The 25,708-nt window shown below is 46.8% G+C and overlaps 1 protein-coding gene across 6 annotated transcripts; it reads right to left on the reverse strand.

Moving 5' to 3' along the window:
- Positions 1–150: 150 nt before the first annotated feature.
- Positions 151–24,470, reverse strand: rnf19a (ring finger protein 19A, RBR E3 ubiquitin protein ligase). 6 transcript variants are annotated; one of them, XR_008384517.1, is made up of 11 exons: positions 24,016–24,470; positions 13,255–14,035; positions 10,937–11,145; positions 10,647–10,791; positions 10,340–10,502; positions 8,135–8,249; positions 7,613–7,774; positions 6,849–7,044; positions 6,117–6,260; positions 2,435–2,630; positions 151–888 (listed from the first exon to the last, which is right to left on the reverse strand). XR_008384517.1 is itself a non-coding variant. In XM_053612292.1 (10 exons), exons 1-10 carry the CDS (start codon positions 24,044–24,046, stop codon positions 2,513–2,515), a joined length of 2,064 nt encoding a protein of 687 aa, XP_053468267.1. In that variant the 5' UTR covers positions 24,047–24,470; the 3' UTR covers positions 1,308–2,512. The 6 variants fall into 6 exon arrangements, 4 of the variants coding, with proteins under 4 accessions (XP_053468267.1, XP_053468265.1, XP_053468264.1 ...); XR_008384516.1 differs by lacking the exon at positions 151–888 and adding an exon at positions 1,308–1,850 and having other exon boundaries at positions 2,177–2,630; XM_053612292.1 differs by lacking the exon at positions 151–888 and having other exon boundaries at positions 1,308–2,630.
- Between the last annotated feature and the right edge of the window lie 1,238 nt (positions 24,471–25,708).

Raw genomic sequence — 25,708 nt, forward strand, 5'->3', positions numbered from 1 at the left:
CGTCCGATTACTAAAGCACTGTTTCTTATTGTACTTCATTCAGAAATTATTATTAATATTAATTCATACTCATTTAATTAGCTTGTTTAATTCTAGTAAAACACGTCAGACGTATCTGTTTATATAATTATATATTGTATTATTTATTGTATTTCATATATTTGAACATTATTACTGTAAATCTAGCAGAGGAACAGCTTTATTTCTTCTGCAGAGTGAAGTGAAGTGAAGTGAAGTGAAATATCGGCACATGGCCACTCGGGCTGATTTGGGAGGAAACGCGACCTCCAACGCTGCTGGGTTTCATCTTTATCCAAACGGTTCCTTTACAGTTCTAATTATTCAGTCGTTCGCCGCTAATAACTGAATATTCGAATGGGTTTAGAGAATGTTTTTATTTATATCTCCTGTGTTGTTGTTATTTCTGTTGATCTCCGGCGTGTTTATTCGGAGTGCAGGATCTCTGCCGAGCAGCGAGTCAGGACGAGTGGACCGGCCCGCGTCAGAACCGAGCCTTCCTCTCCAATCATGAACCCTCACGCGGCGTAGAACCTCGTCCTCATTACAGCTACATCAGGGTCTGTCCGATTCTGTCGCTCTGCATCATGGGTAAAGCGGCGTGATAACTTCCAGTGCTTAAACGCGTCACGACATTTAGGGCGTGTTCACACCGGTCCGTTTCTCCGTGCGGGGTTTGGTGTTCACGAGCGGCGCGCTGAAAGAAAGCGTCAGTTCGCTCCCTGACAGTAGATGGCGCTTATTGAAAAGCAGAAATACCCCCGGTACACAAGGTGGCGCTGCACAACTTTACAATAGCATCAATTTATGGGATTTACAGTTTTTAAACACATTTTTTTTTGGAGATGCTGCATTTTTGATTTCCGTGAGCTGTAATAAAACAAAAAGGAGAAATATATCTAGAATGTGTGAAAGTTCCTTTTTAAAATTAAATTACAGAAAAAAAAAAAAGAACTTTTCCACAATATTCAAATTGAATAAATACAACGGATCAATCGGCAGATTATTATTTGCAGGAAAGAGACAAAGAAACAATGCTAATTAATGTAGAAAATAAAACTGAAAGAATTAAACGGATCATTTAGAATATGTAGAATATATTCCTGCATTTCAGTCTCGTCACAAAAATAACCACCACATCAACGAGTCGAGAATAAACATCAGTTTGGACTAGAAACTCGACTCCAGGCTTTAGCTCCGTTGTGTTGCTACTCGATCATTAAAGTTACAGGCAATTAATAAACAGCACTGTGCTAATACTTGGTGTGTAATCGTGACTCTGGTGACAGGACTGTGTGTGTGTGTGTGTGCACGCAGAAGGATTTATTAGCACTGAGCATTTTATTTTGTGTCACATGCACTCTTACAGAAATGATGGGTGCTTCTTCTTCTTCTTCATTCAGACAGTTTTGTACTTGAACTCTAAGTCATGGTTTTTATGAAACGTCAGCGGCACGCGATCAAAAGTGCGAATCTCATTCGGCCAGTTAACAACACGGCACATAAAAACAAAACCCCAATAAACAAACACGTCGACGTTAAAAACAATCTGGCGCTCTGACGCAACGCTTTTTACGTGCGTGAACTCTCACCGACAGCCATCGGAGCGTTAAACGGACCGTTTAATGCGCTGTGAAAGACGTCCCGGTGTGAACAGGGCTTTCATTTGAAGATATTTTGGTCATTATAGACTCGTGTACCGCCACACCGAGTTCCGACCACTGAACTGATTCAGTACTCAAATATGTCTGTGTACTGACTCATTCTTGAGACGCTCACTGCTCTGATTCACTGACCTGAGACTCATTCACTCACTGCTCTGATTCACTGACCTGATTCACTCACTGCTCTGATTCACTGACCTGATTCACTCACTCACTGCTCTGATTCACTGACCCGATTCGCTCACTCACTCACTGCTCTGATTCACTGACCCGATTCGCTCACTCACTCACTGCTCTGATTCACTGACCCGATTCGCTCACTCACTCACTGCTCTGATTCACTGACCCGATTCGCTCACTCACTCACTGCTCTGATTCACTGACCCGATTCGCTCACTCACTCACTGCTCTGATTCACTGACCCGATTCGCTCACTCACTCACTGCTCTGATTCACTGACCCGATTCGCTCACTCACTGCTCTGATTCACTGACCTGAGACTCATTCACTCACTGCTCTGATTCACTGACCCGATTCGCTCACTCACTGCTCTGATTCACGGACCTGAGTCTCATTCACTCACTGCTCTGATTCACTGACCTGATTCACTCACTCACTCACTGCTCTGATTCACTGACCTGATTCACTCACTCACTCACTGCTCTGATTCACTGACCTGATTCACTCACTCACTCACTGCTCTGATTCACTGACCTGATTCACTCACTCACTCACTGCTCTGATTCACTGACCTGATTCGCTCACTCACTCACTGCTCTGAGACTCCTCGCTTATCTGAGACTCTCATCTTTCCGAGACTCAGCTGGGCGTCAGACTCCGTCACCGCTCCGAGACGCGCTCCTCCATCCGAGACCCTCTCGCTCCTCCGTCCGAGACTCGCCGCCGGTCCATGACTCACTGCTCGGAGATTCCACGCTGCCTGAAACGCTGCACACATTTTACTACACATTAACACTAATCCTCATTTAAAGCCACATCATCTGGGTTTTTTCATATTTAAACTTTGAGTCCTCACACAGTGACTAATGCAATAAAAATATGCAAAAACCTTGGTGTGCTGATTTTCCGGATACGAGCGCATGCTAAAGACCGATTCTCTTTCAGGATGCCAGAAAGATGTCTCAGTAATTTATGCTGTAAATATTGCAGAGGAAAATGATCTGAATAAAGCTTTGTAAAATACACAGCTCCAGCGTCCTGGGCTTCATTCCGAGTAAACGTCTCTGAGGGCGTGGACTTCAGTGTTCGGGACACGCCCACAGTGGACGGACCACAGGGAAGACGGGGCGTGTGCAGGGTCCTGTAGAGCTCGCTCGTTCAAACACAAGGAGATTCTACTGTAGTTTTCATTTAGGTGCCTCTTTTGGTAAACGATAAAAACAAACAGGAAATGACATCACACTGGAAACCAATTCATGCACTTGAGCTGGGTTTGATTCTTTTTATTTTTTTAATTCTGAAAGACAGAACGGAGGAACGAGAAACTCAACACAGCTTGTTTCTGAAATCCAAAAGGCACAAGTCCACACGGGTACAAACCCAGAATCACGTATTAATCGTGTCCGACCTGAACGTGTGTGTGTGTGTGTGTGTGTGTGTGTGTGTTTTCCATCATAGCCTTCAAGCTGTAAAAAGTTTAATCAACCAAATCAATGTTTAGCAAATGAACGAACACGAGGACCGAGCGATACAGCAACACACATTAGCATATCCCTCCACACACACACACTCTCTCTGATCAGATCATCTCTGATGTCAGTTTCTGTCATCGCTCGGTCCGGTTCTGATCTCAGGCGGGTTTGGGTTGTAAGGTTATACCCCACACAGGGCTTCGACACATAACGAGCTTTCCCAAAATGGAAAATAAAAGAGAAAACATGAAACAAAAAAAAGAGCCATACCTTCAATGACAAAAGGAAAATATTTATCATCATTTACAATAATAATTACTGCAACAGGAAAAAAAAACAACCCGACAACAATCTGCTCAACCTCCTGCTGGTCCCTCTGAGGAAACGTCAGAACATCTCCACAACATCTCAGGAACATCTCCACAACATCTCGTACACAGCTCAAATGAAGTTACAAATTACAACCAAAAACAAAAAAAAGCCTCCAACCACAGATAGAACCGGGCCTGTAGAACTCAGCGTGTGTGTGTGTGTGTGTGTGTGTGTGTGTGTGCCGATAATCAGTGATACATCATGATAAATTTAACACGCACAATATTGATATTGGACTCGAATGAGTAGTAGAGAAAGCGAGAGGGAATTTAAAAAAAAAATTTATTTGGTTTGTTTCCACATCATAAAGCATCAGGAGGAACTCCTGAGGAACCCTTGAGGAACCCTTGAGGAACCCTTGAGGAACCGGCCTGTCTAAAGAGCGTCGTATTAACGTTAACCAGAAGAACAGAATTAAACAGGTTCTTATGTTTCCACCTCAGACTCGACGCTCCATCGGACAGCGAGCGTTAATACGTGGAGTTTTTTTTAATACACACGGGGGACGCAGATCTGGTCAAAAGTTCAACGGGAACACTTTCTGTTACTACGTAACCATAACGACGATCATAAATAATACCTTCTTGGACACGAGAACAGCGTGAAATCCAGAGACATAACCACAGCAACCACTGTATAACTGAAGTAGCTACTCGTGCGTGTACGTGAGAGAAAGCAGTTTAAAAGGAAATGAACTGACGGATGTAAATTCGGGTCAGTGGGCGTGGTCCTGATACGGAGACTGAATATCGGCACACGCTCGCGAGGCTCGGACGCGAACCCTCGTCACGGCGGAAATAGAGGCATTAATGTGATCGACAGCTACATCATCGTCATCATCACCAACATCACATCCGCACCTGTCAGTCACCTGCTGTAACAGCCTGTCAAACCTATTTGTTTCAACCTCGCAGTCACTTCCTGTCATCATCACCTGAACATGACAAAGTGAAGACTTCTTCAATCGTGTTTCGTTTTTTTTTTTTTTTTTTTTTTTTTTTAAATCATCATACTTATGAATTGTGTGTGTGTGTGTGTGTGTGTGTGTGTGTGTGTGTGCGCGCGCAACCTCAGATTAGGATGGAAAGCTAGCGTCGGGTTAGCTCAAGCGCTAAATCTCAGTTTGAATACAGATGTTACGCGCCGGGGGGCTCTGCTGAGGAGCCACGTTGTTATTGCGTTCTTTGGGAGAGCTCTCCGGGCTGAGAGGGGCGGAGCAGAGCGGCCGGGTGGCGGGGCCGTTCTCCAGCCGGTCGTTCTCCACCTCGGGGAGAGGGCTGATGGCGTTGGGGGGTCGGGAGCCGTCCAGGTCGGAGCAGCTGAACTCGGAGAAGTGGCTGCAGTGCGAGTCGGCGACGGAGGGCAGACTGCCGCTCAGAGACGGAGAGTCGAACTCGCTCGAGTTGGTGCTGCGCTGCTCCAGCAGCTGTGCGTCCATGTCCTCCCGTGTCTCGTTGATCTTGGTGCTGCCCGTCTTCTTGCGCATCTTGCCTTTGCTCTTCTTCCCTGAGGCGTATTTGCCCTCATGGGGACAGGTCGAGGGGCAGATGCCGCGGCCCCCGGTGCTGCCCTCCTCCATGCTGCTGCTGCCGCTGTGGTGTCGAAGCTTCCCCAATTTGGACTCCACATCCACCTGCACCTCCATACTGCTGCCCTCTCTGACACACATACACACAGAGCGAGTTTGAATTTCTTTCAGAGCTCAAAGGCAGTTGACAATCATACTGGATAAGGCCTGACTCGTCTGTGCCAAATCGTATCGATACTGAACTGAATCATATACATGTTGAAAAGAATCATATCTGCGCTGAACCGAATCGTATCGATACTGAACTGAATCATATACATGTTGAAAAGAATCATATCTGCGCTGAACCGAATTGTATCGACACTGAACTGAACCATATACATGTTGAACAGAATCATATCTGTGCTGAACCGTATACATGTTGAACAGAATCATATCTGCGCTGAACCGAATCGTATCGATACTGATCCATATACATGTTGAACAGAATCATATCTGCGCTGAACCGAATCATATCGATACTGAACTGAACCATATACATGTTGAACAGAATCATCTGCGCTGAACCGAATCGTATCGACACTGAACTGAACCATATACATGTTGAACAGAATCATCTGCGCTGAACCGAATCGTACCGATACTGAACTGAACCATATACATGTTGAACAGAATCATATCTGCGCTGAACCGAAGTGTATCGACACTGAACTGAACCATATACATGCTGAACAGAATCATATCTGCGCTGAACCGAATCATATCGATACTGATTAGATAAATCGTATTGGATCAGTAGGAAACTGTATCGAATTGACACTTTTTTGTTGCATGCATTGGAGAGAAGGTGCAGAGAGACGCAACCCCGTAGCGCTTTCTCACCTGTCCTGAGGTATGTAGGCGTTGAGGATGGATCCAGCCATGGCTTTGGTGCTTGCGTTGTCACTGACTGTCCCCAGACTGACCGTGCCGGACTCTCCACTCAGACTGCAGCGCTCCTTCTGTACATCTGCCTGAACCTCCAGCCTACACACACCCAACACCGTATTAAGATGAATGAAATGAATAAGAGGAGCCAGGAGGGCAGTGTTCAGGTGTGGACTAGATGTGAAAAGCTTCATTAGCTCAGCTGAGTGGAATGCTGTTTGGGAGAAGGTCATGTGATCAGCTCATAAACCTGGAACTGTACAGACGGTTGCTAATAATGAGCACTAGGGGGCAGCTGGAGCCACGTGTGCATTCACACGCATGTGCATTTAATGAGAGTGAACTGAACCCTGGTGTGATCTGCTCCTCACTGTGGTTCTGTAGGCAGGTGAGATTCACAGTGGGCTCCGAGAGCATCTGAGCTAGTGAGGAATCTTTTTTTTTTTTTTTTTTTTTTTTTTTTTAAACGTGTGTGAAGTATAAACTCCATAAGAAACTTTCTGTACGGTGTGAACTTGCACACTGCACCGGTGTTTCGATGAAGTGCGTTACACCAACATGGGGAGTCAGGACAAACTGTTTAAAGCGAGTTATTTATTTCCTTTTTGAACTGCGTGCATGCGTGCGTGCGTGTGTGTGTGTGTGTGTGAGAGAGAGAGAGAGAGAGAGAGAGAGAGAGAGAGAGACCTGTTGAAGCAGTGGCCCACGGTGCTGCCTGACAGACTTCCTGTGAGCGCCATGGTGCTGGCATTTTCGCTCACGTTGTCCCTCATGGCTCCGATTCGCTCCATGTGACTCCCGCTGGCACTCAGGCTGCCCGTCAGACCGCCGACGCTGCCTCCGATACTCGCGTTCTGCCTCGTCTCCGCCACCGACGTAGAGTCTGCACACACACACACACACACATCAAGTCATAGTACTGTGTGTTTGATGATAATCAGAGTAATGTGAGAATTCTGAAACAGATCCAACACGGGACCTGCACAACACACTTCCCCGAGTACAAGGAACAAAATACTGGGTTTCTGGTACAGCCAGTGCCTGAGCAAGGACACGCTCAAGGACACTACTAACACACACAGTGTGCGTGCGTGTGTGTGTGTGTGTGTGTGTGAGAGAGAGAGAGAGAGAGATAGAGAGAGGTATGTGTATAAATACGTATATGTATTTACATAAATTAATGAAATACTGCATATCTTCCTGTAATACAGCAGTTAATTTAATGAACGTTTATTCATGTTTAATGTTTATTTTATTGATCATTGTTTTTCTACTCCTTTATTTGCTGTTATTGATTGTATATATAACTTCATTCATTTACTTTGGCAACATTGTTAAAACAGCCATCCCAATAAAGCACTCTGAACTGGGGGGGGGGGGACGATGGCGCTCCCTCGCTCTGTACAGGATGAAGTGGGTAGAGAGTAGGGAGCCTACTGAGGGACACTCACCGGTCGCCGCTGCACCTCCTCCCACGTTCATGTCGTTTTCGTCGTCAAATTCTATGCGCACTCCTTTCCCGTTCCCCGCCGACACGCCACACCCTCCACTGCGGCACAGAGAGATCGGAACCACGCCGTACACGTACGCCAGCATGATGGGCACTCCGATACCTGCGCACGTAAACACACACACACACACAAAACGGTGGTGTACATCACATTTACATGCTCATTCTACTCTGCAATCAAGCGTGAGAATTACCTTCAATATAAATTCATCATTTTACATTTATATACATTATATAATCAAGCATTTTGGGCATGTAGTACTAAAATAAGAGGCGTTTATATTGATGTACATTATTTGATGAAACTGAGCTTCTCAAGATGATACCGTGTGCTCAGTAGTTTCTTGGCCTCCATGTTGAATATACGCCCAAAACGCTAAAAACCTTCCCTAACTTACCCGTCGACTAATTAAGCCATAATTAAAGGCTAAAGCCTGCGAGGTTAAGAGTCGAACTCACTCACCGACGGTTACGGCGGCCACCACCGGCGAGACGATGACGGACAGCGTGACTCCGCCGGCGATCACCAGGTTCCTCTTGTGCTTGGAGATCTCCTTTCCTTCGTAGCGGCTGTGGATCTGCGGAGGAACGTCGAGCCAAAGCGGCGTTACGTTTAATCATCTCTGCTCCATTAAAGACATTAACACAATCCTCCGTCTTCAACACTTTATCTCCAGTTATAATCTCCAACACCAGTCTGCATTAACCCCTGAACCCGTTTCACTCTAAACCATTCCTCCTCTCACGCAAGCGGCCATTTTACATTTCATTACTTAAAACGAAACTCCTACGACGCGATACATCTGGAACATTCCACCACAGGAAGATCGCGTGAAGAAGAAAATCCAGTTCTCTCGATCTTCGCTTATAATTTGAGTAACAGTGTTGAAAGTACACACATCGTTAGAAATCATTAAAGTCTAGGTGCTAGTTGGCCAGGCTAACTGGATGAACGCGTGTTCTCTTAAAACGATCGTAAATCAGAACGCGTCATTCTCACGCCTCGGCGAGAACTAACCGGCGGCCATTTTACCACTCGGACCACTTTCCGGAATACAAACAACACGATCTCCCGGATGTCGGCAGAAGCTCGGGTCGCAGCTCAGACACGGAATAGAGTCAACAAGGCGTTAGTGAACGGGTGATAAAGATGAAAATAAAAAGGAACATCGTGTACGACGAGGGATTGAAGTGAAAATGGAGAAAGAAAGAAAAAAACAAACAAACCGTGAAGCAGTAAAAGGGTCCGTGTGACCGCTCCGGAATCCAGGAAGTGGACTGTTATCTCCACGACCAGCAAAATAAATCAAATCGTTAACGTCTCGGGCAGTCTCTTACTCACGGGAGCAGAATGTAGAGGAGAGAGTTCACTCTTATCATCGTAAACACTTCAAGAAAGCATTTCTTTCTCCACAAACACGTGAAGGCGGAGACGTGTACACACACACACACACACACTTCAAAAGAGTGTTTACAGGAATGAGTAAGGAAATGAATCGACACCGTTTCTGAGACCAATCACAACCCAGAACTCGACAGCGCTCCACTGAACCACGTGTTAAACACGTGCATGCCCACAAAGAGAGCCAAGTGTGAAGAGTGTATTCAGTATATTCGAATTAATTCAGCATTAAACTGATAATTATCCATCACAGGACGAATGACCAGCCAGGTGTTTATAAAGCAGGTGTTTATAACGCAGGTGTTCATCTTTCCTCTCAACTCACTTTATCTTAAAAACCCCAATAAACAAACATTCCTATCTATTTCACCAAAACACGTGTAAATGTTATTTATAATACTCCACTGATTATAAAGTCACACAGATTCGTCCAATCCATCCAACCCCTTCCCCCCGTAAGTTTACTGAACCCTTTGGTTGCCGAGGCAACCTGTACAAGAGCCGCTAGCTGTTGTGACGTGTCGTCGGAGCCCGACGTGACCGATGTGACGTGCTGAAATACCACGAAGTCAGTTTCGCCTCTGCTGGATGTTTAAGATAAATTATAAACGTGTCAGAGCTGTTTGGTGCTTGGACCACAGAGCGAGACTCTGAGGGGAAAATCTAATCTAATCTGATCTGAAGTGAAGAAAAAGAAACGCGTTTAATCACGCTGCACTGAGAGTGAAAGCAGACTTGGGTAGGTTTGAGCACATGACTAGTTCAGTAAAGGAAATACCGCCATGCAGCGCGAGTAAGCAGGTCTAGAGCTCGTGTGTGACGGAGTTGAGGACCTTTTGGGGGGGGGGGGGGGGGGGGGGGTACGTCTGAGCCGAGAGATACGTTCCTGAGTCTACGTCCATGATTCCGGGGACAAGCTCGTTACAGTTAGTGACGTACAAAACCAGATTTTCACACGACAGGAGAGCTATAATTAGCTCAGGTTAGTAAACATCGTTAAAAAAAACTAAACAATAAAGAAAAAGAAGGCGTGTCCCGTGCCAGCATACGCAGCTAAAAACAAAACAGAGAACGTCTCCTTGCTTGGAGTAGGTCTGTCAGCCAAAAGTGCTGCTGGATGAAAACGGCTGAAACTAGCAGCGGACATTTCGTGTGTGCGTACGACGTGGGGAATCGATCCACGGTTCTGAACACGAGCATGTGGCGATGATTATTAGCCCCGCCCACAAACCATTTTTTTTAAAAATGCACAGACGTGGCACGCACCTTCCTGCCCACGTACACCGGAATCCCGATGATCATAGCAGGGACGGCGATGCCGGCGATCAGCGCGATGCCGATGGGCGCGCCAACCAGCGTCCCCAACTGCCACAGGATCTTCTTCTTCCGGCTCCACGGCTTCTTACCCCAAAACGTACAGCCTGAAGGACTGGGGGAAAGGATGGGGGGGGGGGCATGAGCACGAGAGCGTCATTACGTTACTCCTTACTTTAACAAAACGTTTGTTAATCCACTTATATTTGTGTTACTATAAATGAGAACGCGTTCAAATCGCGCGTGTGTGTGTGTCCACCTTAAGTAGTGCAGGTCGGAGATCTCCTTCATGCAGAGCCAGCAGAACTCGCAGCCGCACACAGCGCAGGTCATGTGATTGCAGCTCCCGTCGTTCATCTTGACGATGTAAGCAGCACAGCGTGGGCAGGGCTTTATATCGTCTGCTACACACACACACACACACACACACACACACACACACAGTTACAACAGTGTTGTATTATATATTCTTCCTTCAACATGATGTCTTGCTACTCTTAATATGAATGTGTGTGTGTGTGTGTGTGTGTGTGTGTGTGTGTGTGTTACCCGCAGCGCCGCTCTCCTGGCTGTAGCTCAGTGAGGAGGATCTGAAGGGTCTCAGTCTCAGACTCTGAGCTCGTTGCTGTCTGGCCGCGTCACACGTTTGGTTGGGGTGCCACAGCTGTTTACAGTGATAACAGAACTCCGTCCCACATCCCTCGCGCCCGCACGTGATCTTCGGACAGCTCGCACAGCCGAACGCGATCACCGCGTACCTGAAACACACGACAACATCAAACACCACCTGTTAGATTCATTACAACATCAGTTTAGTAGTCTATTTAAGCTAGGTGTGAGACACCGGCAGGGGGCGCTGAAGAATCCATGAGCAGGGCTGCTTGAAAGTTTGTGAACCCTTTAGAATTGTCTAAATATCTGCATAAATATGACTCAAAACATCAGCTTTTCACTCGAGTCCTAAAAGTAGATAAAGAGAACCCAATTAAACAAGTGAAAAAAAAATACTATACTCGGTCATTTATTTATTGAGGAAAATGATCCAATATTACATATCTGTGAGTGGCAAAAGTATGTGCACCTCTAGGGTTAGCAGTTAATGTGAAGGTGAGATTAGAGTCAGTGGGATGACGATCAGGTGTGAGTGAGTGACTGTCCTGTTTTATTTAAAGAACAGGGATCTATCAGAGTCTGATCTTCACTACACGTGTCTGTGGAAGTGTATCATGGCATGAACAAGGGAGATTTCACAATCTGTCTGAAAAATCAGACAGATTGTGTAGAAATGGAGGAAATTCAACACCAGTGTTCCCCTCTTCTCCAAGACCAACAAAGATCACTCCAAGAGCAAGATGTGTAATAGTCCACGAGGTCACAGAGGAACCCAGGGGAACTTCTAACCAACTAAATTGACCTCTCTCACATCGTCTGATGTTAATGTTCATGAGTCCGCCATCAGGAGAACACTGAACAACAATGGTATGCGTGGCAGGACTGCAAGGAGAAAGCCTCCGCTCTCCAAAAAGAACATTGCTGCACATCTGCAGTTCGTTAAAGATCACATGGACGTGCCAGAAGTCTACTGGAAAAATATTCTGTGGACGGAGGAGATCAAAATAGATCTTTTTGGTTTAAATGAGAAGAGTTATGTTTGGAGAAAGGAAAACACTGCATTCCATCATAAGAACCTTCTCCCTTCTGTGAAACATGGTGGTGGTAGTGTCAGGGTTTGGACCCATTTTGCTGGACCAGGACGGCTCACCATCACTGATGGAACTATGAATCTGAATGATAGCAGCGAACTCTAAAGGACAATAACGACCAGGCAGAGCACCTGCTGAACCCAGAACACTGATGACACGGACCGATGAGCACGAGGATGTTTTTAGACTTGCTTTACAAATGCAGATCTGAATTCTCTGCTCTGATGACAGGACACTAAAAATAACATGAGCCAGTTCAGGCAGAAGCATATGCCACACACACACACATACACACACACACAGGTTTTTAATAACAACAGACGTTTAAACTGGAAAATAAACAACGGTGGTCATGAGTCATGGAAATCCAGACTCACTCATAGCAACAGGATGTTAGCATAAACGCTAACACTGATAGCTGTGAGAAAAACAGTGCCATGGTGACGTTCCTGTGCGGCTGAAAACATGAGCCGCTGGTTCCGTCCCAGTAATATCACGCCATTTGTGCAAAGCTGATTATCAGCAAAGCCACAGGGAACACACACACACACACACACACCCCTATTTCAGGAACACCACACCTCAGCGCACAACAGGATCGCCTGCATTCTGTTCAGTAAAATCACAAGGCCCGTGTTTACATAAGAACGAACGTTTTACCAACATTTTACTTCAGCAAGGTGCTGGATAGAATGTGAAGTCATGCTGTGAATACACTAACAACGCACTAACACACACACACACACAGTGAAGAACTAAAGCATAAAGATTTCACAGTACTGTATTACAGTAGAGTCAGTGTAAAGCTGTTATTTCAGGAGATCAGGTGTAAGTTAATATATAAACTGTGGGAATATTTGGATTATTAATTCTAATTGTATAAGTGATTAATATTCGATGCCATTTTAGTCAGAATAAAACAGACTAAAATTAATAAAATATGACACGCTGAATTATTGATTGAATTTAAAGGATATTTTCGACAAAAGCTACTTTTTGCCATTCCAGTTCCGACGTGCGAGAACTCTTAATGATATTATTGATCATGGTAATGATCTCAGACGATACGTCGTCCAACAAAAGTCGTTATTGTGACAGGCTATGAGCAAGAACGTGCAGACATGTATATGTAAATGTGTGCGTAAGTGTAGACGTGCGTGTTACCCGCAGTCGGGGGCGGGGCACCAGCGGCAGTCGGGGTCAGCAGCGAGCCACCTGCGGAGCATGAACTCCTCGTACTTCTCCATGAGGGCTCGGTCTCCGAGGATCATGCGGATGTCGTGGGGGTTGAAGCGCTCGGAGCACTCGGGGCAGCTGATGTTCACGCGGCTCTCGGAGATCTCGATGCGCAGGTACTGCCTCAGACAGTCGGCACACGAGCGATGGTGACACGTCATGATGTCAGGGAAGCGGTCTCGGGCGTGGCGCAGCAGGCAGAGGGGACATTCCAGGAACTCTGAAGACGTGGAGGAGGCGGAGGATGACGTGGACGCTACTTCCTGCTGCTGCTGCTGCTGCTGCTGCATTTCCGACTGGACCACGTTCTCGACGCTAGCGATGCCATCCACGCCGCTGGCCAACGCTCGTGATTTGCGAGACTTCGTGTCCAAACGGCGTCTTCGGAAAATCGAACGGAGCGAGATGCCCCGCTTTTTGGGTGTCTTTCTGACGGAGGAGGAGGAGGGAAGGTCCCGCTCCGAGTCCTGGGTCTGGTGATGATTCAGACTCATCTCTCTGTAAGGAACACTGGAACTAGGAGAAGACGAGGAAGATGAGGAAGACGGGGAGGGGGGAGGCGGTGGGTCGGGAGGGGAGGGAGGAAGGGGTGGGGCTTTCAAGTGAGAAGGCAGGGTGTTAAGCCATGGCGGCGAGTCGAGTGGGACTGGATCCTGGGACCTGGGTGCTCGTCTCCACTCAGAGTCACCGGCCTGGATCTCCACGGGATCTGAGGAAGAAACAGAGGAGCAGTTCAGGTAAATTACTGACTTTCTGGATCGGCACCGACACACCGAATCCCGTACACCGGATCGGCACCGACACACCGGATCCCGTACACCGGATCGGTATCGACACACCGAATCCCTTACACCGGATCGGCACGACACACCGAATCCCGTACACCGGATCGGCACCGACACACCGGATCGGCACCGACACACCGGATCCCGTACACCGAATCAACCAGGCCAGAGTCAGTTGGACCAATTCCATGGCTCTGAATCCCACACTGGCTTAAATTTCAGAATATTCAAATATTATGCAGATCCAGCAGACCGGATCATGCAAAACATGCATATTAATGAAGGGCAATTTAAATGTTCCAAAAACACATTATTATTTTTAATCATACTTACGATTATTTATTGTAAAGCACAGACACAAACTGGTCAATACTTTCCACACACACACACACACACACACACACTTTACTTCACAGCTACAGGGACACATGCCAGGAAAACTGCACATACGGCCAGAATAAGATTACAGTAATGAAACACACACATGTACGTGTATACACACACACACACACACACACACACACACACACACACACTCCTCCTAGACGTCCTGTGAGTCTCACGGTCTGAAAATGCGTGCGGGACGCTGCTCAAGGCAAACAACATTCCTGAGGAGGGAAATTCCTGCAGCGCACAGAAAAGAAGAAACCCTGTTTAAACTGCAGTCACTCTCACACAGAACCTGACGCTCTCCGTTACCCTAAACGGATAAGTACACCACACGTGGGGGACGTGAAATCGGTAAAAGTCTGATCTATAAAGGGAATTTCAGCTTTCCAAACACAGGAGAGAAAAAAACAAGAGTCACGCATTCTAACGTCAAGCCTTAGGAATGTCTTATGGAAATAATTACAGGACATACGCACCAGCACCATCAACACCCAGGGGGTAATAACCCACCCTGCGCGAAGCCACGCCCCTAAACACTGACTGACCTACTGTAGCTAAGTAACCGTCACCAGGCAACGCTTCTTCGCGTCTGACGAGCCTCCGGGACGTGCCGAGACACGTGGAGCAGACGTGCAAGTCTGAAACCATGAAGAGTTTCTGAATCTGGTTAAGAGAGAAGTTAGAAAAGTGTTTCAAAAGGATTGTAAGCGTTTAGGTTCTTTAGCCTGGGTCACATCACTCTGTGTGTGTGTGTGTGTGTGTGTGTGTTAAGGCTACAGGAGTTTCAGCGTGGGCAGATGGCTGTGATGTTCACACTACATGACTTGCTTGGCAACGGGTCTCACACACACACACACACACACACACACACAGCACCATCTGACGAAGACCCCGCCACTCATTTCAGTTAAACTTCGCTCCGTGACTCGTGTCCACACTTCTCTTGCTGAAGGTTAAGAAGTTGTACAGCTTTTCCCCTTTAAATGCTTCTGCCGTAGGTTTCCCCTTTCCCTGCCGTAGGTGACCTCGCCCCACGCCTCGCCCTCATTGGCTGTAGCTCGTCGCTGCAGTCAGTGCCAGTGACCACACTTTTCACACCACAGGATGTGGAGTCGCCCGTAAGCTCCAGATATTTAGCATGCCAAATATCCGTGTGGTGTCGGCGAGTAGTTCACACGTAACGACCGACTGTAGATTGCTCGCCGTTCAAAGGGTGTGTGTCGGCGAACTCGGGCTTAAAGTCGTGTAGAGTGACAGAGGATTAAAGGAAGTGAGCGATGAGAAAAGCAGGACACACTGAGAAAGTGCAGAGAGAACCACCACTCTCCTCACACACACACACACACACACACACACGGAGAGAGAGGGAGAGACACAGACAGGGAGAGAGAGGGAGAGAGACAGATGAAGAGAGAAAAGGGGAGACAGACAGGGAGAGACAGATGGAGAGAGAGCGGGAGAGAGACAGATGGAGAGAGAGTGGAAGAAAGACAGATGGAAAGAGAGGGAGAGAGACAGATGGAGAGAGAGTGGAAGAGAGACAGATGGAAAGAGAGGGAGAGAGACAGATGGAAAGAGAGGGAGAGAGACAGATGGAGAAAGAGTGGGAGAGAGACAGATGGAGAGAGAGGGGGAGACAGACAGGGAAAGAGAGGGAGAGAGACAGATGGAGAGAGAATGGGATAGAGACAGATGGAGAGAGAGAGGGCGAGACAGACAGGGAGAGGGAGGGAGAGAGACAGACGGGTGGGGAGAGACAGACAGGACTTAATTAGCCGCTAACAAGCTGCTGCTGGAGCGTAACGACTGACTTCCTGTTCCGCCAATCACACGTGTTGTGTCGCTGGACGAACCGGCCCACGTGTCGAAGAGCCGGGAAACAGGGTTTCACTCGGGTCACTTTCACGCCGCTGTGATCCGACTAAACGCGCAGGAAGAGGAGAAGAAGCGAGGGAGAGAAACGCGTTCAAAACAATTCAAAATGAGAGAAAATGAAAACTGAGGAACACGGAGTAATTTCACTCTACACACACTCACTCATTTCTCCTGTTTCTTCTGTCAGTTTCATCCATGCATCAGAATTTCTCAGAACACACACACACACACACACACACACACACACACACACACACACACCAGTTAGCTCCCTTCCACAATCAGCTCACAGTCAGTGTTACATGTCTGAACTCCAGCTGAGAAAATGGTGTGTGTGGTTCAGGCTGAGGGACACAGCGACAACCACATCGCACTAGCTAGCAGAGTTACCATGGTAACTACAGTAAACATAAAAAAGGACCCCCTGCTAGCACACACACACGCGCACACACACACAGCCCCACACACTCCGCTAACTGCCTCTAAACATCAATCGTAATCACATCTAATGGTTTACATGTAGAGTGTGTGTTGGTTTGGTTTACAGACTTGCTAGCATCAGCAACACGAGTGTGTGTGTGTGGAAAAGGAATACTGCTGCTTTTCTGAGAACACTCACAGTGACTCCGCCCCTTGTGTGTGTTAAAGCGAGACACAGAGTTGGTTCTGTGTGTGTGTGTACTGTGAGATTAAAGGTAATACTCAGTGTATTGCGCTCCTGGTCTAAAGTTCAGAACAGCAGGGGAGGGGGAAAAAGGGAGGAAGAGGAGGGGGGGTATTTATGGGCGGCTGGCGGGGGTTGGGCACGATCCGCAGGTAAACAGAGAGAACATTTACAGAGTTTATCAGTACTGATACGGGCCGGGGTCGGGGGATCGGATCAAAACAGACACCCCGCGTCACGCAGTGGAAAAGTAAATGGTTCATTAACCCTGCGTTAATAACGTCTAATCAGCGAGTACACCGAGTCCCGGCCAGCTGCACGGTTACCGTGGTCACCACCGCCGTCAGGTACAGACCTGAGGAAATACATCAACTGCTACCTCAGGGTGTAAACACGATCCCCATTACACAATTCAAATCAAAATAATAAATTACTGATACTAACACATGCACGTTCCTTCCTCAAAATACAGAGCACACGTCACCGTACACGCGGCTCAGGAGCGTCACGTGAAGAACAGACGTCACGAACACGACGCCAGCTGCTGCTCGCTGTGGAGTCTTCAGCTACAACCGTCACTGAAATACCGGCACCGAGGCAGTCCCGGACCTGCTGAAGAAATCACATTCAACCTGAAACACCAGCAGCTGTGTGCAGACTTCCAGACTTCCCCCGGCGCCCGGACTCGGGAGAGATCAGACGGGAGAGATCAGACGGGGTGAAACGCCAACGCCACTTTAGATAAGAGACTTGAACACAACAGTCTAACAGAGTAAACAGTCTACAGAAACACTAACCAGTGGAAACAATTTCACACAATCTGGCATTTTCGCCCGCACGGCATTGTTGCCACGGACAACGACGACGAGAACCTTTCTGAAACACGTCACAAAAACTAGCCGAAACTCTGCAAATACTCATCACACGAACCGAACGTCTAAAGAAAGCTCGAAACGTCTACTCAAACACGACAACTCAACACACATCCTCCTGCCATGTAATCTATAAGAAGATAAAAGAGAGGCACAGTGTCTCCTGGACCAGATCACTCATAGCGCGCGCTGTTCATACGGTCATGTGACGAGGGGATCTACGAAAAATGGTACACGCCCCCTAACAACCTTCTCCAATACTCTCGTCTCTCTCTCTGTATGAGCACTGGACACTTCAGTTCTCTCTCATCATGCAACTGATTCATCATCATCATCATCATCATCATAATAACAACAACAACAACAACAACAACAACAACAACAACTTCTCGATCAGCGGATTAAATGAGCGTATGAGAATGACTCCTGAGGGATCATGTGACACTGAAGACTGGAGTACTGATCACAGGAATAAACTGCGTTTCACAACACGGTCAAATAGAGAACGGTTATTATAAACTGAAGTCTCCGCACGCTCAGGCCCTGTTTACACGAGTTTAAATCTCGTTTTAAAACACATAACTGTTGCTACGGTTACACCTGTCGTCTACGCTACACTGGCGTTTTACTTCGACTTTCGGAAACGCCGAAGACCCCGTTTTAGTTTGAAAACTCAGGGCTCGCGTTTGGCATCATGACTCGAGGGTACCTGCGTTGTTCTGGAACCGCGCCACCTTCTGGTCAAAGATGAGAACTATTTTTTTGAAAATGCTAACAGCGTTTGATTACTTTTGCCCACGGTCATGTGACTGGTCTTCCGAGATTCCTCAACTCGGGCTGAGATCAACGATACCAATCAGGCCACGGTCAACCCGACCTCGCCGTCAGCCATTTTGAATCAAGTAAACAAAACAACTTTTTCAAACTCCTCCTAAACCGTTCATCACCAAAACCGAAAGAGATCTGCAGACCACGCCGACGAAAAGTCCCTGAACTCCAGCTGATCGGTCGAACCGTCCACGAACGACGCACAATCGAATCTGAAAGAGCACGCCAAAACGGACGTGATGCTATATCTATAACGCTTTAGCATATTCAAACCAAACACAGTGTGTGTCATGGCAATCATAACATGAAGGCACCTGCACAGCTTCGGAACCTAGTGTCCATGACACATGAGAAATAAAAGCACACATAAATGCTCATGAATTCTGAACGGCTCGTCATAAGATCACGACCATGCTAAAATCATGCTCGCTTATCTCCTTACTTTGCTCGTCTAATTACCGCGCCTGGCCCCGTAATCGCTGCTTGCGGTTATATTTACATTTGGTTTCTGTGACCAGGGTTAGACATCCATGTTCACCGATTTAAATAAAAACTACCAGTGTTTACGAGAACATCTCCGCCCACGCGAACGCCGTTTACGAAAACTCCTCCGTCGATCATCGTACGTCGATGTTAGATCAGACTCCTGAAGAAGAACCTGAAGAGCTGCGTACGGAGAGAGAGATAAAGGAGAAATCCGGAGACACACCTAAGAAATGAATTATTCATACACGTGGCGCGATGAGAAATAAGAGATTATAGAGCAGAAAGTAACGACACGTACCTGTCGTCCTGGGCGAGGTCCGAGACGCGCGGATTAAGAGAGAAATAATAAAAGTGTTTGGGATTAACGGTGTGAGCAGGTGGAGGAAGTGATCCTGACTGAACGTCCCTGAGACACATCGATCGCTCGCAGCTATCACCGCTTTCCAGATTTCACAGCGGGACGCGACTTTGTCCTGTCACACAGGATGTAGATAACGCACTTTAAACACACACACAGCTATGTAAACACTCGATACCTGGAACGTCTGCTGCTCTGAGAACGACGGACTACGTTACTGCATCTTCACCTCGGCTCTGTATTAAAACACCAATCATATTTCAGAAGAGAGCTCCAGCACACCGGGCTTACGCTGGCAAGCCGTCGAACCCTTCCCACGCCAGCGGAGGAGGATTTTAACGTTACTGGCTGTCAGGAGGAACATCGTGTCCGAGGAGCTCCGCCTTCGGTGGATTTCATGTCGGCCAAGACGCTAGCGATCACATCAGGAAAGTTAACAAGTTAATTCCTACATCAACGACCTAGCTAGCTAATGCGAGATAGTTTATCTAGCTAGCTTTGTTCAGCTAACGTACGAGACTGCGGCGTCTGTCTGTCAGCTGCTCTGCTTTCTGTAACCGTAAAAACGAAACGCAACAAAGTCGTCATCATCAGGAGACTCGCACGCCTTCGACTCCTCTCCAATACGAACACGCGAGAGTTTACCGGATGTGTGTGTGTGAAGATGTAACCGTCCGATTAATCGCTAAAGTAAGCACATGATTAAGCAATGTGGAAAATCCGTCTGATTAAGCGACAATGGAACTGCCCGATTAATCAATAAATAACCATCTGATTAATCGATTGTCAAAATAATCGTTAGTCGCAGCCCTAACCCCCCCCCATTCTGCCACATTAAGATTAGAATTTACAGATGTTCAGATCACTCCTTACAGGACTCTAAAACAAAAAAATATAAATCATCGTGAATCCTGTTGGCATTTAAAGGTAAAGTAAACCCACGTGAACAGCACGTGTACGACATCACGTCTCTGATATTCTCATTTCAGTCGCCCGACTCCGTAAACGTTCGCGTTTAAAGGTGGGTCACGTGTTTATGAGTCAAATCCAGTGACACGCAGACAGACAGGTTCAGTCTCTCGTTTCAGCATTACTGGCCCGTCAGCATGACACTGTGGTTCCTCAGAAGAGGAAGTGGACACACACTGTGGCACTCTCACACACACACACACACACACACACACACACTCTCATTCACAGCGGTTCAGCCTGTGCACTATAAATGAACTACCTTTTTTCCGCTCGCTTTAATTAATGAAAGCAGCAGTAGAGCAAACGTCAGACTCAAATGAAAGAGCTCGACAGAATAAAAGCACTAAAGCGCCGCCACATCGTTAACTAAAGTGCAAGCGGAGATGTGGCGAGTTATTTCTGAAGATGGAGGTGTGGATCCGGCCCTCGGCTGTGGCTGCAGATAAATACTCGCCTCGGGGACTCCATAATACTCCGCCCATTCCCATCTTTACTAACGGTAACGAGTTTATTACACACCCACAACCACTTACTAATACATCTCCCGGGGGAACAAGAAAAACAGCAAGAACAGGAGAGACAGACAGATAGAGAGACAGACGAATAGAGAGAGATAAATATAAACAGATGTCAGGAGGTTAATGTTCAGACAGACAGATAGAGAGACAGACAGACAGACGGAGAGAGAGAGAGATAAACAGATATCAGGAGGTTGATGTTCAGACAGACAGATAGAGAGACGGAGAGAGACAGACAGACGGAGAGAGAGATAAACAGATATCAGGAGGTTGATGTTCAGACAGACAGACAGATGGATGGAGAGAGACAGACGGAGAGAGAGATAAATAAACACATATCAGGAGGTTGATATTCAGACAGACAGATAGATAGAGAGACATACAGATGGAGAGATAAATAAACAGATATCGGGAGGTTGATGTTCAGACAGACAGACAGATGGATGGAGAGAGACAGACGGAGGGAGAGATAAATAAACACATATCAGGAGGTTGATATTCAGACAGACAGATAGATAGAGAGACATACAGATGGAGAGATAAATAAACAGATATCGGGAGGTTGATGTTCAGACAGACAGATGGAGAGAGAGACAGACGGAGAGAGAGATAAACACATATCAGGAGGTTGATGTTCAGACAGACAGATGGAGAGACAGACAGACGGAGGGAGAGATAAATAAACACATATCAGGAGGTTGATGTTCAGACAGGAAGTTTCTCTGTTAAACACACAGGAGCTGTTCATCATTAACTATTATCATGGATCTCGTATCAAAGTTAAATCCAGAATGTTCTCCAAATTAAATAAAAGTTTATTCATTTTGTTCATTAACTAGAAATAAAAACACCGTAAATATGGAGTTAAATATTTTGGAGCAGTTTGTGTGGCAGATGTGAAACTTTCCAACAACATTCCACCTGAGATCCAAAACCCATCCACCGACTGACGCCCGCATACTGACGCCCGCATACTGACTCCCGCCGACTGACACCCTCATACTGACACCCTCATACTGACACCCTCATACTGACTCCCACCGACTGACACCCTCATACTGACACCCTCATACTGACGCCCGCCGACTGACACCCTTATACTGACGCCCGCATACTGACGCCCGCATACTGACTCCCGCCGACTGACACCCTCATACTGACGCCCGCCGACTGACACCCTCATACTGACACCCTCATACTGACGCCCGCCGACTGACACCCTCATACTGACGCCCGCCGACTGACACCCTCATACTGACACCCTCATACTGACACCCTCATACTGACGCCCGCCGACTGACACCCTCGTACTGACACCCTCGTACTGACACCCTCGTACTGACGCCCTCGTACTGACGCCCGCCGACTGACACCCTCATACTGACACCCTCATACTGACTCCCGCCAACTGACACCCTCATACTGACACCCTCATACTGACGCCCGCCGACTGACACCCTCATACTGACGCCCTCATACTGACGCCCGCCGACTGACGCCCGCCGACTGACGCCCTCATACTGACGCCCACCGACTGACACCCTCATACCGACACCCTCATACTGACGCCCGCCAACTGACATCCTCATACTGACGCCCTCATACTGACACCCTCATAGTGACGCCCGCCGACTGACACCCTCATAGTGACGCCCGCCGACTGACACCCTCATACTGACGCCCGCCGACTGACACCCTCATACTGACGCCCGCCGACTGACGCCCGCATACTGACGCCCGCATACTGACGCCCGCCGACTGACACCCGCATACTGACGCCCGCCGACTGACACCCTCATACTGACACCCTCATACTGACGCCCACCGACTGACACCCTCATACCAACGCCCTCATAACGACACCCTCATACCGACGCCCGCCGACTGACGCCCTCCGACTGATGCCCGCCGACTGACACCCTCATACCAACGCCCTCATAACGACACCCTCATACCGACGCCCGCCGACTGACGCCCTCATACTGATGCCCGCCGACTGACACCCGCCGATTGACACCCTCATACCGACGCCCTCATACTGACGCCCACCGACTGACACCCTCATACTGACGCCCTCATACTGACGCCCGCCGACTGACACCCTCATACCAACGCCCTCATAACGACACCCTCATACCGACGCCCTCATACCGACGCCCGCCGACTGACACCCTCATACCGACGCCCGCCGACTGACACCCTCATACTGACGCCCGCCGACTGACACACACACCCACCTATGACACATGCCCACCTACTGCCACCCAGCTACCAACACAGCAACCGACACACACCTACTGACGCCCAGTTCAATAAATAAAGGGGAAATGTCAGAAATAATAATAATAATAATAATAATAATAACAATAATAATAATAATAACACGAGTGGGTATTTGACGGCGGTTTTGTTTGAATAAAGAGAACGCCTCATGAGCTGATACTAAATGTTTTATTTAAATGAGTTTGTATTTAAAAGCTAAACAGATGTCGAAAAGAACAGAAACTCCTCGGTGCTAGTCAGTGAATTAAAACAAACACCACTTTAACTTGTTCGTGTTTATTTTATAAAACAATCAACATGAACACTACACAATCTGCTCTTTGTGCGTGTGTTTTAGAATATTTAGCCTCGAATATTTATCATTTGTTTTCAAGAAGAAAAGAAAGTTGTCGGTACCTGCTAACGCTTTGAGGTAGCATATTAGCTTGCTAGTAACCGACCCTTAGCTAGCCTGCTAGCTGTGAACTGTAAACGCGACCTGACTAGCCTAGTTTCACTCCATTACCCGCTAAACCCACATTTTATAAACATTACAAATGATAAACTGTTTATTTTCAGAGCTCGCGAGTTATATTAGCTAAAAATCCACCGAAGGTTTAAACACATACACACACACAAATTTCTAAAATAATTTTTAAACAAAAACAGTTATATTTACCTTTCGAGTCACCGACGCGGCAGCATTTCATTCCAACCCGCGCGAGTAAAGCCAACGGCAAACAATAAACACATAAAAAAATAAAAATAAAAAACACAACTTTTGTTTGTTGCTCGGTCCGGCGGAAAAAACTTAGGGCCGAATCGACAACTCCCTGTGTCTCCAACCGCGGCCGCGTCTCAAATCACCGCCTCGTAAAGAAACCTAAACATTTTCCTCAATCACTCGATGACGTTACGCGCGGAGGCGGGTTCACTATTTCGGTGCCCAAGATGGCGGACACGTTAGCGCCATAGTACGCTTTTTTATGTACAGGAAACACGACTCGGTTTGGGACATAGCCCTTTCCTGTTCTGACTCGGATTCCGGAACGTTTCGAAAATGTTCTCGCGAGATTTACGCATGGCCGCTGAGAGGAGCGGTATTTCCACATGTTCTCGCGAGATTTGATCGTTAGCTTTCGTTTAAAGCGTATTTACTTATGTTCCATACCACGTAAGTAAATAAAGTTAATTGATTCACGTGTTTAAAGTCAGTACGGTCACATGGGTGTGATGGACAGGGTGCACATACTTTTGGAGAGATCGTGTATATAAAATGATAAAATAACCCTAGCGTGAACAGATGGAGGTAAACAGATATACATATGAACACTGAAAATAGAAAAAAAAAGGTCAAAACTTTTATTTGGGTTTTTATTTTTTTTTGTACATTTTCTACTCAAGCTGTTACTTTTTCCAGTGTATATCATGATTTTTATGATGCTATTGCCATCATGTTTATATTTGCTTTTCTACCTCGCTCTTGTTAACATCATGACTATCACTTTAATGAAAGATTATCTTAAATTTACTGTAAATATAAGAAGCTGGTCATCAAAAACAAGCACAAAACTGGTATATCCAAAACAGGGCATGTGCACGCCCCATTACACAACTGCATCTGCATGACTGTACATTTACAGTTCACTCCAGCCACACAGAACAAGCAGAAGATTCTGGAGAAACGGGTGTTGGTGGAAAAAAACAAAACAGGAAGGGAGAGAAAAAGATGCCTGAGAGAAGAAACGAAAGTAGAAGAGAAGTGAGAATGAGAGTTCCGGAAGATGACAGTGGGTCATCACCAGTGCTGCTGGGAGATCATCGAGGGTATCTGAATGCGTGTGGTTGAGATGATGTGTAAACAGGGTGCGACACCATAAACTGGGCATTTGTTAATGGAGCAGTTCGGGAATGAGCCTCGCAACAATCACCTAGGAAACTGCTTTTAAATAAATAAATAAATAAATAAATAAATAAACCAACCTCTCCCCACACTTTTACCCCTACAGTTGTGTTCCAGGGCAAACCTGACCCTTTTCAGGCATCAGTGTGTGCAGTTTCTCGCTCACACACACAGTGTCCATGCAAAGTAAATATTTCTATAAGTTACTACTATAACCTGTAAGATTAACCAGTCTCTCTCTCTCACACACACGCGCACACAGGACTAACATCACACCCACACCAAAATCTAGTGGAAAACCTTCCCAGAAGAATGGAACTTATAACAGCAAAAAGGAGGAATAGATGTGGAACAGGTGTTGGTCAGGTTTATGCATACGTTTAACGATATTGTGAATACGGGCCCATTTAACAAATTTGTGAATTTATTAATGTCATGAATAAAATAATAAACTAAAACACATAAAGAA

Source organism: Ictalurus furcatus, chromosome 24, assembly GCF_023375685.1.
Source record: "Ictalurus furcatus strain D&B chromosome 24, Billie_1.0, whole genome shotgun sequence".
Classification (NCBI taxonomy): domain Eukaryota; kingdom Metazoa; phylum Chordata; class Actinopteri; order Siluriformes; family Ictaluridae; genus Ictalurus; species Ictalurus furcatus.

Bases quoted from the DNA above. Each gene is read 5' to 3' on its own strand.
- rnf19a (XM_053612289.1), bottom strand. From the start codon at position 24,046: ATGAAATGCTGCCGCGTCGGTGACTCGAAAG. The intron at 14,036-24,015 runs GTAAATATAACT...TTTCTTCCTCAG, and splicing joins CCGCGTCGGTGACTCGAAAG to ATCCCGTGGAGATCCAGGCC. The intron at 11,146-13,254 runs GTAACACGCACG...CGTGTGTTTCAG, and splicing joins TGCCCCGCCCCCGACTGCGG to GTACGCGGTGATCGCGTTCG.